The 19600-nt window shown below is 38.0% G+C and overlaps 1 protein-coding gene across 2 annotated transcripts in view; it reads right to left on the reverse strand.

The window, feature by feature from the left end:
• The window catches only part of RBKS (ribokinase), a 91141-nt gene that overhangs the window by 29013 nt on the left and 42528 nt on the right, over positions 1-19600 (reverse strand). For both annotated transcript variants that reach the window (XM_012652534.1, XM_012652536.1), the window contains exons 5-7: positions 17095-17259; positions 9760-9851; positions 4333-4521 (exon numbers count right to left, since the gene is read on the reverse strand). In XM_012652534.1, the coding sequence (XP_012507988.1) occupies positions 4333-4521; positions 9760-9851; positions 17095-17259 (446 nt within the window). The remainder of the gene's footprint in view (positions 1-4332; positions 4522-9759; positions 9852-17094; positions 17260-19600) is intronic.

Consider the following 19600-nt stretch of genomic DNA (forward strand, 5'->3'; position numbering starts at 1 on the left):
GTAGTGATGTCATCATAGCTCACTACAACCTCAAATTCCTGGGCTCAAGCGATCTGCCTGCCTCGACCTCCCTAGTAGCTGGAACTACAGGTGCATGCCACCACGCAGGGCTAATTTATTTTTTCTATTTTTGGTAGAGACAAGGTCTTGCTCTTGCTCAGGCTGGTCTTGAACTCCTGACCTCAAGCGATCCTCCCACTTCAGCCTCCCAGAGTGCTAGGATTACAGGCCTGAGCCACCGTGCCAGGCGGTATTCCTTTTAATGGCCAAATAATATTCCATTGCATGGATATACCACAATTTCTTTATCCATTCATCTGCTGATGAACACTGGATTCTTTTTAATTTTTGGCTATTAGGAATGATGCTGCTATGAACATTCATGTATACATTTTTTTTTTTGAGATAGAGTCTCACTCTCTTGCCTGGGCTAGAGTGCCATGGCATCAGCCTAGCTCACAGCAACCTCAAACTCCTGAGCTCAAGTGATCCTCCTGCCTCAGCCTCCCAGGTAGCTGGGACTACAGGCATGTGGCACCGTGTCCAGCTAATTTTTTCTATTTTTAGGTGTTTTTGGCTAATTTCTTTCTACTTATAGTAGAGATGGGGTCTCACTCTTGCTCAGGCTGGTCTCGAACTCCTCAGCTCAAGCAGTCCTCCCGCCTCGCCCTCCCAGAGTGTTAGGATTACAGGCGTGAGCCACTGCGCCTGGTCCGTGTATACATTTTTAAGTGGACACATGTTTTGATTTCTCTGCGTATACAGAATTGCTGGATCATATGGTAACTTTATATTTAACTTTCTGAGGCACTTCCAGACTGTTTTCCAAAGTGGCTGCACCATCTTACATTCCTACCAGCAATATATGAGTTCTAATTTCTGTACATCCTTGATGACATTTATTATCTGTTTTTGATTATAGCCCATTCCTAGTGGGTGTATTATTATTTTTTGTTTTAAAATCAAAGCCATCCACAGACATAGTTTAAAAAGATAAGGCTTAAAGTATCAATGCCTGATCCCTCTCCATTCCCATTTCCATAAGGCAAATACTTTAAATTCCTCTCATGCTTTCTTCTAATTTATCTTATATTTCTGGTAATATGCTTATACCCCCTTTAAAAAATCAGTTTTAGATAGTTTTTCTTAACTTCCAGCTATGGAAGATGAGCATTTAGTTCTCTTCTGTCCTCTGATGTGCACACGAATACACACTCACTTTGCCCTTCCGTCTTCACAATATGATTATAATCTACATTTCTGGTTAAGTCAAGAATTAGCATTTACATTGTTCTGACTATGCATTTACAGCCATGTGATATACAAAGATTATATTTACTTAATCATACTTTTTTCCTCTTAGATTCGAGATGACCTAAAGGGGAAAATCTGCCTCATTTAAAAAATTTTCTCAGTTTTCTATGCACCAATTAATAATTCATCTTCAAATTCCACAAGAAAACTAAAAATCTCTAGATATATTCAAACACATTGGATATTCAACTATCTCTTTCTTTCTTTTCTTGTGTTTGGCATGTAATCAAAATTCAATTAGGGGTGGGGACCCTGCGGCCTTGGGGCCACATGTGGCCCTCCAGATCCCCAGTGCTGCCCCTTGACTGAATCCAAACTTCACAGAACAAATCCCTTTATTAAAAGGCTTTGTTCTGTACAATCTGGATTCAGTAAAAGGCTGCACTGAAGGATCCAGAAGGCCACATGTGGCCCCAAGGCCGCAGGTTCCCCAACCCACTTCCTCCCCACCACGCCCCTTGCTGGTTCACAGTATTAATGTCGTGAGTTCATTTTACAGGTGAGGTATCAGAAGCTCTGTGAAGTTACCCAACTTGCCAAAGTGACAGCAAATTTACAGGAGAAGCAGGGACTAGACCTCCAGACTCCTGTGGGTCAGAGCCCCTCCACTCTGTCAGGTTGCTTCCACAGAAAAACAAAGGGGATGTGGACTTTAGATCTTTTATCCTCCAAATGTATTTACTTTCCTGAAACCTAAAAATTAACTGCAAGGGCTAAGAATCCAAATGAAAGGGCACAAAATAATATCAAAATATGACAACTTTCTTACTGTACATTGCTATATTTAATATTCTCAAAGTTGTGATCAGTCAGGAGCTATGAAATCCAACCCTTCCACATGAAATTACTTGAAGATCATCACTACTAATTTGAATTTGAATATTTCCAAGGCTAGTTTCTTCCTGATTTAATTCCATGCCCAAGCAGTGCATTTCCACATGACCGTTCTGTGGCAGGCACGAGTTGTTTTTGTCTGACCAGCGTCCACTTCCCTATCCTCTGATAAGAGTTCTTTGATTTTTATTTGACACCAGGGCTGGGGACATGCCATGGGGCACAGTGTGGGACAGGGAGCTGCCAGAGACCATCACCTAGAGAGGACCAGCCTGAGCTCATTAGCCCACTATAAGGAGAGCAGAGCTGACACAGAGAGACTGAGACAGCAAGTCTCAATGACATGGTTTAGCCTTTGCATTCTGCTGTATCTTCAAACTTTCCAATTATGTGCACCAAATAAATCCCTTTTCCTGCGTAAGCCTGTTTGAGCTGAGTTTCTGGTGCTTACAACCAAAAGGAGTAGTGACTAACAGATGCTGAAGGTAGAGGCTGAGCCACTTCTGTGTATCCATGTAGGTCTGACATCTTTGAGGACCACTCAATTTCACTTTTAGCAAGAGAAGAATAAGGACTTAGAGTAGTTTTAGTTTAATGGAGAGTTGATTTCAGAACTAATAAGGAATGTCTCAAAAATTCAGGTTCCTGCCCTTGATAAAACAGAAAAAAAAAACCTAATGGTTTCAGAAATGACTAAAAATGAAGAGAATAACAGCACTGAGTACAATTTATCAAATACCCAATAAAGCACATTTTGAAAGGCAACCAGGATGTTAATTTCATGTCACATAAGCATTTCTTGCACTTACATAGTTTTCAAAGCATATTCATACCCATAACTTCATCAGATTCTCTCAGGCTTCTTTTTTGATAAATAACCCACATCTTAAAGTCACGTCTCAGAGTAAAACCAAACCAAAATATATTTTATAAATAATTATTCATCAGTTTCTTATAAATAAAAACCCTAAAATTTTTATTTTCCTCAACTTTAATTTCTTGTCCCTGAAGTTTATTTACTCTGCTAGTTAGCTCTTCTGAATTCTCTTTTTTTTGTTTGTTTGTTTTTGAGTCAGGGTCTCTCTCTGTCATCCAGGCTGGTGTGCAGTAGTGTCATCACAGCTCACTGCAACCTCAAACTCCTGGGCTCAAGAGAGCCTCCTGCCTCAGCTTCCCGAGTAGCTGGGACTACAGGTGTGTACCACCACACCTGGCTAATTTTTGTATTTTTTGGAGAGACAGGGGTCTCAGTATGTTGTACAGGCTGGTCTTAAACCCCTGGCCTCCAGCAATCCTCCTGCCTTGGCCTCCCAAAATACTAGGATTACAGGCATGAGCCACCCTGCCTGCCCAGCTCTTCTGAGTTGTAACAATAAACAAATAATTTGTATTTTCCTAGGTTTAGGGGAAGCATGATTCTTTTTTCTAACCTGCTTTCTTTTCATTCCTACTCTGCGCCATGACTTGTCTACTTAACGCACTTGTGGTTAACACAGTGCCTTACACAAAAATGTCTGTGTTGGAGTCCACAGGCCTCATTTTGAACCCCCAGCTCTGTTACTGGCAATGTGATCCTGAGCAAGTTTCTTCTTCTGTAAAATGAGGATAATAATAGTACCTGCCTCATATAATTGTTGTACAGATTAAATGAGATATATGCAAAAGAGACGTAGCAAGCATGCAGTAAACGTTAGCTGTTATTATTTGTTGGCTAAAAGAACATCCTCTGCTAACCTGTGCTCCTTGCCATTCATTCCACATGAGAGGCTTGTGAGACATGACTGCTTGTTTACCATCTCGAATCTAAGCCCCATGAGAGCAGAGACTTTGCCTTGTTCATCACTATATCCTTAGCACCTAGCATAGGACTGGCACATAATAGGTATTCGATAAATACCTATTTATTAAAAAAATGAATAAATGTAAGTAATACAGGTATAACTTTACTGATATTCTGATTTTATAGATGAGGAAACAGGCTCAAAGAAGTTAAATTACTTGTATAAAGTCCCACAGTGAGTTAGAGAAGGACTAAGATACAGTTTTCCTGCCTAATTGTTCTCTTCTAACATATCCCCTCCTAGGCCTTTGTCTTGTTATCCAAAAGTTCAGGTGCAGTATCTAATTAGCAACTAAATCATGATTTTCAAGGGCCAAAAATGATTCTTAAATTTTAAAACCTACCGTGGTATCCACAGCCTTGACTTTCTCTGTGGGAATGTGCTTTGGGACAGGGTCTGTCTGTGACAGCATCATGCATCCTTCAGCCCCTAAGGTGATGATCACAACCCGGCAGCCCCTTTGCAGGAGCACTAACGCGGCCTCCCCAGCTTCCGCAGCGCTGCCCACCGTGAGGCCGGTTAAAATCTCAGCCTGGAACACACAAAAGTGGAAAGAAACAGTGGTGAAAATAAGTACCCTGGATATACTTCCAGATTTTTTTTTTTTTCTGGAAAATATCTCCCTTCTTTTTCATAAGAACCAAAACAATGAGAACCTTGAGGGATACTGGCACAGGAAAATAAATAAAATGCAACAATAACAATGACAACAAAAACTAGCTATAAAAGACATTCTTGGGACAATGGGGGAAATCTGAACATGGCCTAGATATTAGATGATAGTGTGGAATTACTGATAATCTTCTTAGGTGTGATAGTGGTATTGTGGTTACTCTTAGAAGATGCATCCTGAAGTATTTAGGGGTGAGGTATCATGTCTGCAATTTACTCTTAACAAAAACAAAATGTATTTGCTTTTACTTTTCAACAAAAATAAAAAGAAATACATACAGGGAAGGGGAGAAGCAAATATAGCAAAAAGTTAACAACTGATTAGGTGGAAGGTAGAGAGTGTTCATTGTATTGCTTTTTCAGCTTTCCTGAACATATGATAATTTTCATAATGAAGAGTTAGGGGGAACAAAGAGAATTCTACACAAGAAAGAAAGGAAGTTTAGGGGGAGGAAGGGAAGGGCCCCTGCCAATGATTTTGGTATAAATTGCACCTGTAAATTTCAGGGCCTAATTCTTCTAGGCCTCTATTGGGCTGTACTACCTTTCTCATATTACTAGTAGTAGCTTTCCATGTTTGCAGACTACTCATTTCCTTTGTTTTTGCTAGAGAAGATGGAAGCAGTGTAGGAGAGGCATTGATATGTAGCAGAAAAAGCAATGCCCTTGCATTCAGGAGATCTGTACTACTCAGTAATTCTGTGCCTTCTCCAAATCACTTACTATCCGAAAATTAGGAGAGCTTCAACAGGATCAGTATTTCTCCCCCAGAATATAAAAATGTCTTTGGCTGGAGTAGGGGTGTGGGGCTCTAGCCCTGCTTCCTTGACCCCCAGGTACCCCTGCTGCATCTCTGTTACCCTTTATTGTTCTGAGACTGGCAATTTAAAAATCACTGGACTAGATGAATTATATGATACTTTTTTATCAAACAATGTATAACTAAATTTCGTAATGCAGAAAATGTATTACAATTTAACCATAGGCTATCTCTTTCTAAGAATGCTTCTAGGCCTCCTAGTGTTTGCTCTGAAGTGCCCAAACTAACCCTTTTTGTTGTCTATAAATCATCCCACAAGTGTCTACTCATTCCAGGTTTCCATTTTCCCAGCGGCACAGGTTTCGCAACCCTGACCATGTGCCCCTCTTGCCATCTTTTGCACAGACTCTTTCTGTCTGAACTTGTTACACTGTATGGCCGCTTTTTTTTTTCTTAAAAGCAAGTTTTATAAATATCAGTCAATTGGTTATATATATATATGTATATATTTCACTGAATTAAATTGAGTCAATTGAAAGTATATGATATTTCTTTTGTGTATTAAAAAAAACAGAAAGTTTTGCATTGATCTTCCTTACTGGGATCACTTACATCTGTTGAGATCACTTATGGTCTACTTTCAGAAACACTGACTTGTGTCTTCTAAAAACCTCTTAAAAATATCATACATAACCTAATCATCTGTACCCCCATAACATGCTGAAATAAAAAAAAATATTCTTTAATAAAAAAAATCTTTAATGTAAGCAAATGCAACAAACATCCATGTACCTACCATCCACTTCTACTAAATCTTAACATTTTACTTTATTTACTTCAGATATTTTTCTTGAAAGAAGTGATATTTTCCATATATATTATTTAGCAATGTGCTTTTTCTCTTAACATTATATAATGTGTTGATATATGTAGCTCTATTTCTTTCTTTTTTAAAAACTATATATAGTATTCCATACTGCATATACACTAGAGTTTAAATAAAATCTATTCTCCTTTTAGTGGACACTTTGCTTTTATCAATTTTCCTCTTTTACAAGTAATGAAGTACTGAATAGTCTTGTCATTTATATGTAATGTCTTTTTTCCTCTGGCTGCTAAAAATATTTTTGTCTTTATCCTTGATTTTACGCAGTTTGACTAAAATGTATGTAAGTACAGAATTATATTTATTTATCTTACATGGCACTTTTGTACTCTTTTGACTTGAGGACCCAGGCCTTTTTTCAATTCTAGAAAACAGCTTGCAGCTTTTCCTCTGCTTTTGGTTCTCTCTCTTCTTCTTTCACTCCAATTTGATATACTGGAGGCTCTCAAGCTATCCTTCTCTAAATTTTTCTTTGATATCTAAAAATATTTTTCTTTCTGTGCTGCTTTCTAAGTGAATTGAGTTTTCTAACTTTAGGTGAATTGATAAAGATTTTCTTTCAATTTACTAATTTTTCACAGCAATCTAATGTTTATTTTTCTAATGAGTGATTTAAAAAAATTCAATGAGTACATTCTCAAGATTTCTAATTGGTTGTATCTCATACTCATATATTGTTGCTTCAATTCTGTTTTTCTTTCATAATTTCTGATTCTTTAATGAATGTTAATCTTAATCATACTTATTTTAAAGCCTTTTTTGTATTGTTTTATTATGTGAATTTCATCTTGGGTGAATTCATCTTTAGATTGTTGATTTTGTTGGGAAGTTTTGTAGCATTATGTTCCTCATTTGCAGGCTGACTTTGCTCACTCCGAGTTGGAAAGTCTTCACACTTCAGCTCTCACCTGGCTCATCCCTGCCTTTCCAGTGGTTTTGTGGTTATACCCACCAGGCACACAAGGGTCTCAGAGCCAGGTTATATTGGCAATATGGAATTGCTGTTCTGTTGTCATTGGGGATATTGCCAATCTTGTCACTAAGCAGCGGTTGGCTTGGTTTACTTCCTGGTCAGAGGCAGTGTCTCCATCCTCTCACCTCCTCAGGTTGGGAGCCTCAGGCAGCAGGGGTAGCAACTTCCTCCACCTGTTATTGCTAGTAGGGGAGCTCCAGCCCAGCATGTATTGTTTGTCACAGTGGCACTGCTCCAGTCTCCTGTGAGTGGAACATTTCTAGGGCCCATGACCCAGAGGAGGCGAATTTCCTACTACCTCTGCCCACTTCTAGGGCTGGTGAAGAGCATACACTGTGAGGCTGTTCCATTTCCGGTCTATGGAGTTATTTATTTTGTTTTTGAGCTTGTGAGTATATTTTCCTTGTCTCATTTTATATTTATTTGTCAAAGGTTTGTGTTTGGAACAGAGAGAGAGTATCATAAACATAAATTTACATTATTATTGTGATTACAATTCATCCATAAGAACATTAAGCTTTTAATGTTTTTCTTTTTTCTTTAATACTTTTCTGTTTTTCATTAGGTTTTTGAGACCAATTTCCTTAAAGACCAGAGTTCATCCATTTGTTCATCCATTCATTTATTTAATAAACATTTACCAGGTGCCAGCTATGTATAGGTACAATGTAGTAGATGTTATTTTCCAAAGGTAACTCTATTAATATATATCATATTGTACATGTTGTTTTTACACTGTGACGATGACAATCTTTTATTGAGAGGTGGGGTACCAGGGTGGACCTTCCTGCTTCAGCCAATAGGATGGGGCAGAAGCGATGCTGTGTGACTTCTGAAACTAAGTCATAAAACCCAACATGGCTTCTGCCTGGTGCTCTCTCTCTCAGGATGCTGGATCTTGGAACCCAGCTACCACATCGTGAGGAAGCCCAGATCACAAGTAGAGGACATGTATAAGTGTTCTGGCCAACAGACACATTATGCCCCAAGCCAACAGCCAGCATCAACTGTCAAGCATGTGAGTGAAAAAGACTTCAGATGATTCTAGTCCTCAGCCTTTGAGTCTTCCTACTGAGGCTCCAGGCATTGTGGAGCAGGGTCAAGCCTTGCTGTGCCCTCTCTGAATTCCTGATGCACAGAAATCACAAGTAACAATAAATAATTACTGTTGTTGTAAGCCATTAAATTTTGGGGTAATATATTATGCAGCAATAGATAACTATATACACAGGGATAGCCAATGGGGATAGAATAGTGAATAAGACAGATGTCTCTGTCCTCGTGGAACTTGTAATTTAATGGAGAAGACAGAAGAAATGAATAAGTAATTTGAGCTGTGATGAGTGTTTGAGGAATGGAGTGCTCTTTAAGTATCTAGCAGGGAAATTTAATCCATTTTGGCAGTTGAGGGTAATCTAACCTCTTATTGTGAAATGGTCACTATCTCCCACAATTCCTTTTTCCTAGCATGGTGGTTGCTCAAAAATTTCATAACTTATTGTGGTTTGTTAAAATTAGTTTCCTTGTAGCAGTCTTCTTTCTTGTTTCCTCTATGTTCCCAGAGATGAAATTATCAAGAAAGCAGGTCAAAAAATCCTAGAAACCTTCATTCAGCACTCGAACCAAATGGAAAATGAACTATTACAGTTCATTCATTACTTTTCTCTCTGCATGTTATGTTCACCAATATGTGTACTTGTGCCCAGTCATGGGAGAGAGCTCTGGTCTAATGCTGTCTGGCTTATGCAAAGAGAGAAATATTGACATTTTCTTCCTAAAAATACTTACGAGTGGTACGACATCAGTATGTTGATGGATATTTTGTGCAGATGTATACATTATGACACTCGGATGGGCTGAGAGGTTGTGCCTCTAATGGAGTGGCTGCCAAGGTCTTTTCCATGGCATCAATGGAGAACCTACGTTGGTCCATCGATGCTGTCATAGGGCCTTCACTACAGGAGGTAGCAAATGTTCCAGGGGTTGTATACTAATGAGGGTTACCAAATAAAAAACAGGAAGCTTAGTTAAATTTGGACTTCAGATAAACAACAGATAATTTTACAGTATAAATGTTAGGTATATTATTCATTGTCTATCTGAAATTCAAATTTATCTGGGCATCCCATGCTTTTATTTGCTAAATCTGGCAATTGTTACTACTAATTAGTCTACCGAATATGGAATAATTAGAAAAGAAAACAAAACACCAATAGTGTGAGGGCAGGGCGGGGACTAAAATAACTGAGGTTTGATAAGTGCCAGATTATGGGGGTGACTCAGAGAATCCTTTTTTTTTCCTAGGACTTACTAATTTCCTTTTCTCCACACCCCAGTAAACTGAAAAATCTGTTCTCACTGGGGGCCTAAGAATTCACATATCATCAGATTGATGTGGTTAGTTCTGCCTCTTTGCTTTATCCACTTGCATAAAAGTCCTTTGGTTTCTCATAGAAGAACTAAAACGATTCATCCTTACCTCACTTTCATTGCAACAGAACACATCTGAGAGGGTGTAGAACTGGGGATCCAGGTCAGCAATGGCAGGAGCTGGATTGAACAATGTTTTCACTACAAAGGAATGGAAAAGGGGCTCAGTGGTTATCATTTTTAATGTGGTGTATTTCCAGACTTTCAGTAGGGGAAATCCCCAAGTGCCACCATTTTTGTTCTCATTGGATTAAATATTCACATATTTATAGGTGTAAAAAAGTCTGAAATCTCAATCTCCATGTAAGATTAATACCGATTCCTTCTTATTTCCATTTTCTCTACTTTTCACTTTATGACATTTCTGCTTCAAGCGCAAGCATCAATATTTACAACCTAGGTGATTACAGAGTTAAGACAAGGGCAACAAGAACAGTAAAGAAAAGTAAAAATGTGACAAGAAAGGACATGTGAATATGAACAGGCGGGTGAGCATTTTTGCGGGTTACTTTAAGTGCTTAGTTGCAAGGCTAGTTCATAAATCCATTTTCCAGGGAAGAAAAAAAAGATGATAGAAAAGAAACAATGAAGACTTCAAAAATTTCCAGGTAGGAATAGCAAGTAGGAAGTTCATGTAAATATGCATGTTTTGTACACTTTTATATGTTTCCCAAATATTAATTACTCCTGCAAACATACACACTTACATAAAAGCTTACATTCTTGGCTTCTGTGAGCAATCTGGGAACATAAAAAAAAAAGATTGAGAAAGAAGAAGAAATTCCATTACAGGCTGAGTGCTAGCTCAGACTAAGAGGATACAAGAGAAGGATGGAAGGGGATAGCAAAAATAGAGAAATGAGAATGTCACAGCCATTTTTCAGAAGGAGGAAAGTGAGGCTCAGAGAAATGAGGTTGTATGTCTAAGGTCATACACTGGGATGTAGTTGAGCTGGGCCCCTACCCAGGGTCCTCTGGCTTTGAGTTCAGGATTTGGTCCTCTCTAAAAGAGTGACCTCTCCAGGCCAGGACTCTTTCCATAGCAACACATGCTCCCAATCCCAATTCAGAATATTACAAAACAGCTTTTGGTATGGAACTTTGTAAATGTGTGTGTGTGTCTGTGTGTGTATTTAAAATCTTTAAAAATTACATTCAGAGGAAGCTCCTTCTTTGTCAAACACTTATTCATCAGAGCACTTGACTAGACTGGTTGGTCTTTCTCTCAACCTAGGTCCACTGACTTGTGTGTTAGGCAGTCCCACTTGACGGGAGATCCATACAGTAAAATTCTCTAGCTGTAGTTCTCAGAGACTTCCAGAACAGTGGTTGACAACCTTGGTTGCACATCAGAAGAGCTTGTTAAAATGCCCGATTTCTAGCTGTACTTCAAACCCACTGAGTCAGAATCTCTAGGGGGTAAGATCAGGGAATCTGCACATTCACAAGTTCTCCAGGTGGCTCTGATGGAGCTGGCCTGGCAGGGATCCATTCCACATTCTTGGGGAGATGCTAATCAGCATGTGGCTAATGGAAACTGTCCACTCCTTCTGCCTGGTGAGGCCAACTAGTCTAGTTCTGTACCTTCCTGGATCTCACTTAACATTTTGGCTCAGTCAGTGGGTCTTGTCCAGTATAGGCTAACACTATGCCCACATTTTTGTTATTTCAGAATCCAGATGTCCACCCACAGAAATTCTATGGTATATTTTTGGCTGCTCAGATTTTTGTACAGGGTTATTGTGCAGCTTAAATTAGAAAACAGATGTAAAAACCCCGTGTAAACTGTAAAGTGTCGTACAAATGTAAAGGATTATTACTGTTATTATATTGTCCTTTTCACGCAGCCCGACACCCCCACCTGTCCACCCATCTCTTCTGCCTTCCGCTGGAGTTTGTAGCCTGGCAACAGTCTCTCTCATTGGTTCTCCCACTTCTGCAAGGTCTCAGAGATGCCAATTACACATAAAGGCCCTCATTGCCAGGCATGCTAACACCTCGACTTACTTTTTAGGTTTTGCCAGAATGATATATTGTTCCTGATTTTCATTAAGAATTAAACTGAAACACCATTGCTCACCTAATGTGATCCTCAAATCTGCATTCATCAGCATTTGAGTACAGGTTAGAGCAAGCTACCAGTATGGAACAACAGAGTATAGCCATTCTTATAAATGTTCCATTTTTTTCCCTCAAAAGATTCCTGATCTTGCAGTTCCTTTTCTAAACCTATGCTACAGAAATCCACAAGCATGCAAAGATGATATACAATGATTTTCATGTAGCTCTGTTTGTAACAGAAAAAACAAAAAGAAATCTACAAACCTATCAAAGGGGATTGATTAAAAAAAATCATACATATGTCTAACACCTGTAGATGTTCAAAAGAATAAAGTAGATTTGTGTTTTCTTAGAGAAAGATTTCTATAATTTATTTATAAGTGAAAAAGGCAGTTTTGTATTACCCTCTCCTTTAAATAAGAATTAACACATGCAACTATATATGTATTTACATTTATATGCTTACACAGAAGAAAAAAAGTCTGTGAAGTTACTCACTAAACTAATAAATGATTAGCTATAAGAGACTGATGGGGTACATTTGACTACAGATTAAGTACTATACATCACGCAAAGGCATCATTCTTAAAACATGTATAGTATCACATCAAAAAATTGGTATACTACAAATGAAACAATATAATATCTGGGTTTTGCTTCAATATAATCAAGGTTGTAGTGGGGGCTAGGGAGCCACGAGTTGGGCACAGAGGAAACAAGAATGGCCATGTGTTGATAATTGTTGAAGCTAAATGACAGCATATATGCGCTTACCGTACTATTCTCTGTCCATATATATTTGAAATTTTACACAATAAAAACAAATTTTAAAGAAACAATTACATTGAATTTTAAGTATCCATTGCTGGAATAGGAATTCTATAATTTAATTTTACCTTATTGTATAAAAGTCAACTGAACCTTTTTGCCTGTACTTTACTGAGGGACAGCATTCTTACTCATAGTAAGAATAGGCTTAGAGTCTCACTAGTAACTAAATTTAGGGGAAAAGTGAAAATGCCATAAAGAAAGGACTCTTCTTGGCCAGTGCTACCACAAATAGGCATAAATACTTTACCATGATGAAGGAAACGAAGAATTAGCAGATGTAATCAAAATCAATCTTCTTTAATCAAAGAAGAATGCAAATTTGTAATAGATGAGATGGAAAAGATGATGTCATCCTGGGACCAGGCAGAACTAGAGAACACATAATGTACCATGGAATAACTTGGAGTTGCAGAGTTGACTGACGGTACCAACAGTAATTATTATTAATTGCAGTGTATGAAGGACTAAACTCCTGGTTATCTTAACTGCATGTCAGTAGCTGGCACAATTATATCAATGAACAACTGGTGAGGCCTGGGTAGGGAAGTAGCTGTATAGGCTGAAATACAGGAAAATGAGGCAGAATCTCTTACTAGAATAACTAGCTCAGAGACACTGGGGAAGAAAATCACCCTAAGCAAAGAAACCGTGAAAAGGTTGGGATACTCAAAACACTGGCTTGGCTGTCTCTTAATCCAGAGGCTCTTTTCTGTGACTTGGGCAGCAGAAACACAAAAAGTGTGGGCTATGTGCTGGACGATGTTATTGTGAAGGTCTAGGTGGCCAGCCAAGAAGTTTTGTTTGCCAAATGGAAAAGGACTAAAGTGGCATTAAAAGACACTTTGTATCATACCTAGAATTTAATCTTGGCAATTTTACAATCTCAATTATTTATAATTGTCCCTGTAATGCTCCCTTTGTTTCGAAATGGATATAAAGACCAAGGAGCTGCAGCCTCAGCTCTGCAGTGGGCCCACCTCACAGACCTAGCTAGGACAGGGACTATACCAATTTTGGTGTTGTAGGTGCTGTCTCTTTAAAACCAATGCTTTCCTTTTGGTAAAGACAGGAAGAGAGTTTTGAAACAGTATATTAAAGATGGAGGAATCTTTTCCTTTGGATTTTAATAATTGATATATAATCTATATATATAATGTGTTTAATTCAACTTTCACTACTTGTAAGCAGTAAAGATAAGGGAACTGTGATAATAAACCCACAGATGATGATGATGATGATGAGGATGACTTTACCATCTTCCTTGAAGATGGAATAATGCTGATCAGCACATATGCAGCTTCCTGGAGCAGTGGGCAGGATGCTTAGTGCTCAACAGATCATTAAGCTTTGCCCACTCTGCTCTGTGATTAGTCCAAACTGACATTAAAGAACTGTGAGAGCTCTCAGCCCAATTCTCTTGTTTCACAAAAGAAGACATTGAGGCCCCGAGGAAGGAAATGACTTACTTGACTGAGGTCCCCCATTTGCTGATTGATTCTGAATTCAAAGCCATACTTCATGATTCCCAAATCAGCGCTCTCCTTTCGTTGTACCACTCTTCTTTCACGTGAGAATGAAGATGCATCAAATACACACATCCCCACCCCCATGGTACAGAATATAACTGTGTCTGGCAGGAATCTACCAAATAGGGACCAGTTGACTTGGCCACAGAAAGTTGCCAGACTGGAGGAATTCTGGGCAAAGGAGTATGAGAGACAGTGTGTGTGTGTGTGTGTGTGTGTGTGTACGTATGTACATGTATGTGTTTTGCATTGGGGGGGATGGGGACATATCCCCATTTAGTGTTGCTAAAAACACTCTAGGGCCTCTTCTCTGTTTTTTGAGCAGCAAAAATGCTCAAAGATTAGGCCCTATGCTGGGTGGTGTTAAAATTAATGGATTTTATTTTTCTAGAGATCAATGGCAAATGACAATTTTTTCCCTTTTTTCTTTCTCTCTCGCTCTTGCTCTCTCTCTTTCTTTCTTTTTAAGAGACAGGGTTTTGCTCTGTCATCCAGGCTGGAATGCAGTGTCCTATCATAGATCACTGTAACCTTGAATACCTGGGCTCAAGTGATCCTCCTGCCTCAGCCTCCTGCGTAGCTGGGACTATAGGCATGCACCACCACGCCTGGCTGATACAAATTTTTAAAATTTTTTGTAGAGACAGGGTCTTGATATTTTGCCCAGGCTGGTCTTGATACCTAGCCTCAAGCAGTCCTCCCACCTGGGCCTCCCAAAGTGCTGGGATTATAGGTATGAGAGCTACCATGCCCAGCTATGGCAATTTCTTATTAAAGTGTGGTCCAAGAGACAGAAATTGTGTCTTGGAGTCTGAATTCCTGGTTCCCACAACTTACTTAAAGTGTGATGCTGGGTGAGCACCTTGCTTAACCTTTCAAAGTCTCACTCTTCTCACCTCCAATCTGAGGGAACAATGCCTGCTGTATCTTTGTCATGAGGTTTTTCTGAGGATCAGATGTGTAAGAAAGTACTTTATAAGCTGTAAATTTCACATAAATGCAAGGTATTACTATTTCCAATATTATTGTGTAAGACAGAAAGATCATGCAGAATTAATACTTAGGCATGCTGGTTCTTAGTAAAAATACGAAGTAGGCCAGGTGGTCTGTGGCCCACCATCACCTACCTACCCACCTCTTCCCAGTGCTCTAGGTCCTCCAGCTTCTAGACTGGAAGAGCTGCATGGCAGGTGATGGAGGAAGCATTTCTGGACTCCACCCAAATGACAGCCCCAGTGTAGGCTGCCTGCCCATCCAGATTACTCTGGCCTCACCTGTGAAAGGCTAGATCCTCAACTGTGGTTGCTGTACCTTTCTCTCCTCCACAAGCTGGGTAGGTTAACAGGTAACTAGATTAGGACAGAGGAAACAGTGATCTCTGAGAAGCAAGGGATAGTAGGAAAAAAGAGAAGTTACACGAGACTATGCTTTGATCTACATAAAGGAAGACAGGAGCGGGAGTGGAGTGGCACAGTGTATGCGCATCCCTTGACAGAGATGAGTGCAGTGCAGAGAACACGTACCACGAGCATTAGACTTTACTATGACACTCTGAGAAAATGTAACCAAATGGGTTTTGGCTTCGATTTCTTTCTGATAGCTTTGAGTGCATTAAAAATACATTTAATGTCATTGAAAATTTGCCATGGCATGTTGTTTTGCCAAGAGGAAAATTTGTTAAATCAGGACATACATTTAAAAATTTTCCACAAAATCATTTCAGTGACTTATTTTCCATTTATTGCTATGTAGAACACTGCACACTTTGAGGGAAATCACTTATATGAACACACACTCACACACACATACTTACTGTTCTTTTTCTTCTTCTTTTTTTTTAGTCTTGTATCTTGATGAGAAAGTTTTATCTGGAAAAGCCAATGTGGTTCTCTACTTTCTCCTTAATAAAAATCACAGAACTATTGCCACGATATCAAGAAGAAGCCAATGTCTTAGAGTTTATTTTGATTTTTTTAAACAAATGGTGCTAGATCAGGATATTATCCTAATTTTAATTTAAAGAGAAAAGTGGATGGAAGAGAAGAAAATTGGGATTTGCTGACATGTACTACACCATACTTGGCATCATATTTTATTTTATCCATTCTTAGAACGATTCTGTAGGGAGGGTATTTCTTAGGCATTTTACAGAAAAGGTTCAGAAAGATGAGATAATTGTGTTAAAACCACAAAGCTAACAAAGGACAGAAATGGGATTCTAACTCAGAAGATGCTTTTCCCATTAGTCAATGATGAAAAAGAAGCAAACAGAAAGAAACTACCCGGATTTTTAAAAAGTCTGTTATTTGCTAGGGTTGAGAGAGGGGGAGTGGAGGGGAGAACAGATGAATCAAGATTAGCCACAGGTTGACAACTGTTGAAACTGGGTGATGTGTTTCATTATAGAATTCTGCCGGCTTTTGTACATTTGAAAATTTCCAAAATCAAAGGTGAAACAAAAGAGCCACTTAATGGACAATGACAACATAAAAATATTACGTATAAATAATCTTTTTTTACTTATTGAAAAAGATGATAAAGTTTTATAAAAAGGAGAAAGAACTAATCTTCAATTTCTAGAGATGTTTACCAAAACGTAATTGGGCAGTGATTAAAAATGACACGCAGTTTAACCTCTGCTTCTCAGAATGGAAAACCTTTCACTACCTAGAGTATACTTTGGACAATAGGCTGCTTCGGAAGATTCTAATCACTATTTGTATCATTTCTACTAACTAGATTGAAGATTTATGTTGAAGGATATTGGAAATGCTACTCAGGTTATTTTTACCCTATCTGTAAGGTTTTCTAACAATCTCAAGAACCATAAGACAGTGAATCTCACAGATGGATGAAAGAATATTTTACTACAGAAAAAGTATTGCTTTGCTTAACTTGCAAGGCTAACTTTAATTAAGACAGTGATAAAAGCTTTTACAGAAAGAATGACAAATATGTAAAATTACCTCCATTGCTGCGGGCCATTGTCAGGGCTTCCAAAGAAGTTGCTGGAGTTATTTCTAGCTGGCAGATCATTACTTTGGCTCTGCTAATGACATTGGCTGCTTCCTTCAGGTCTTCAGTATTCAAAAGTAAATTTGCTCCTGCCACTATGACGATGATATTCTGGCCTATTAAGAAATTCCACTTGTTTATATTAAAACCGAACAAAGCCAAGCAATGATACTCTGCAATGTATAATTACCTTTGTAAAGTCATTATAAAAAATGTGTTGTAAGTATTAATTTCTAGGCTATTCAGGTTAAATTTTGTGTCCCAAATGTATCTTTTGCAATAGCTCTATAAGATCCATATTATTCTTATCATTTTGAGCAAAATCTTAAAAAATTTCCCTTATCAATATTCTTATATGCAAAGAACATTAGTTGAGAAATGATATATATTTTAAAAATTTCTTTTATGGAAAACAGCTGGTATATGAATACGGTAAAGATTCTGATCCTAAATGACAGATGCCATATAGATGAGTATAAACAGTAATAAATTTATATAATGTGCAAAAGTAATGCTCTGTAGTATGCAAGCAGTTCATGTGTGTACCCTATGGTATTCTAAAAAGTGATTCTGTCAACCAAAACATATTTTATAATATCTAACAGATGGAAAATGGTACCAGATAACGTGACAAGAGGGATATTTGGCCTATACTGTACCACATCAAACAAAAAGAAACAGAACTAAGGAATCTGATATATTCTCATCACTTGTCTTGGACCCACTCTCTATAATCCCACCTAAATGGGGAAGGGGTGGTGGTACATTTTATCTGTCAGGTGAACTCTTAAGAGCTGTGCTGTCCAATAGGGTAGTTATGAGCACAAGCTGCACACAGCTACTGAACACTTGAAATGAGGCTAGCCTGACTTGAGATGTGCTTTAAGTGTAAAATACACAGCAGATTTCAAAGACAGTACAAAGAAGGTAAAACATCTCATTAATTTTTTAAGACATTTAAAAAATTAAAAATATTTTTAAATAAAAATTTTATTACATGTTGAAATGATAATATTTTGGATATATTGAGTTTAATAAATATATTATCGAAATTAAATTTACCTGTTCCTTTTTACTTTTTAAAATGTGGCTATTGGACAATTTAAAGTTCTGCATGTGGCTTGCATTTTACTTCTGCTGAACAACACTGAGGACAACCAGAGGAATGAGCTGCAGCAGGCATTTTTTGTGCTTCAGGCTGCTCACACTGATCTTGTATAGACATGACCTAAAATTACCTCTCAACACAGAACAAATTCTAGCCTATCATCTGACTACCGATGTGTTTGTTGGCCATGAGGAAGACTTAATAAAGTAGGGATGGTTCAGCATAAACCCAGCCTCAGTCCTGGAAAAATTTCAAAGTACCCACTTGTTGAAAGACAGTGTCTCTCCTTCCTTGTCTCTTTCAGTGAGCTCATTTTCTCTGTTGCAGTCAACTGCTGCTTTCGTGTTGCTGACTCCCAAATCCACATTTCTGGCCTGGCCTTGGCTGCTGAGCAACAAGCCTACACTATGGCTGTCTGCTGGATGATGCCTTATTGGCTAGCTCATTCATGCCTCAAATTTAACTTGTCGAAAACTAAACTCATTACTTTATCTTGCATACTCACTCCTTTGTTTAAAGGAGCTGATTTTTTGTCTTACTTCTTCTGTTACAATCTATACTCTTGAGGGCATTACCATACACTATAAACCAGGCAGTCTACCACAATAGGCACTCGATACATTAAATTATATCTTTACATAGAAAATGCAGATTTTGTGTTATAGATAAGGAAGAAAGAGAACTTGAAGATATCCCTAGAACAATAACAACAAAAAAGAGGTTTAAGACAAGGAATGCGCTGCTGTTGGCCACAATCATTACTTAAGGTATAGCTTGAAGTAATGAACACTGACTTTCTGTTGTTAGAACAAAAACTTTTATTTACTGTCTTTAAATGGAATATATCTTTTTATTATTGCAACTTTGGGATCACTAAAGTTGAGTTAAAAATACCATATCTTCTATGAAAAATGATCTTGCAACATTGCATTATAAATAAAAGACATAATTGTGACAAATCCTAATTTAACACGATACACACTGTCCAAAATGCACTAGTTTCTGTCCCAGCTGCCCCATGAAATGCTTGGTCCTTCTGAATGTTAATTTTGATTTTAAAAATCCTATGTACGTGTTTTTATACTTAAAACAGTTGGTGGAAATTATGAAAACTTAACTTGAAGGTAGTTACTATTTTCAAAGATAACTATTTCAACTATGGCAAAGCCTTGTGGCAGACTTAGTTGTATATGTAGACTTCTGAGATTTGACTGCTGTTTAAAGAGCAAACAAAATTGAACACTATTATAAGTTAAAAGTAATTAGTTGCTACCATTTGCTCAGTAAATATTCTATAAATATGATTCATCAAACTTTTCTTTGCACCTATTTTACATTTATTTACCTTG

The sequence above is a fragment of the Propithecus coquereli genome, unplaced genomic scaffold, assembly GCF_000956105.1.
Source record: "Propithecus coquereli isolate 6110/MARCELLA unplaced genomic scaffold, Pcoq_1.0 Scaffold39, whole genome shotgun sequence".
In the NCBI taxonomy this organism is placed as follows: Eukaryota; Metazoa; Chordata; class Mammalia; order Primates; family Indriidae; genus Propithecus; species Propithecus coquereli.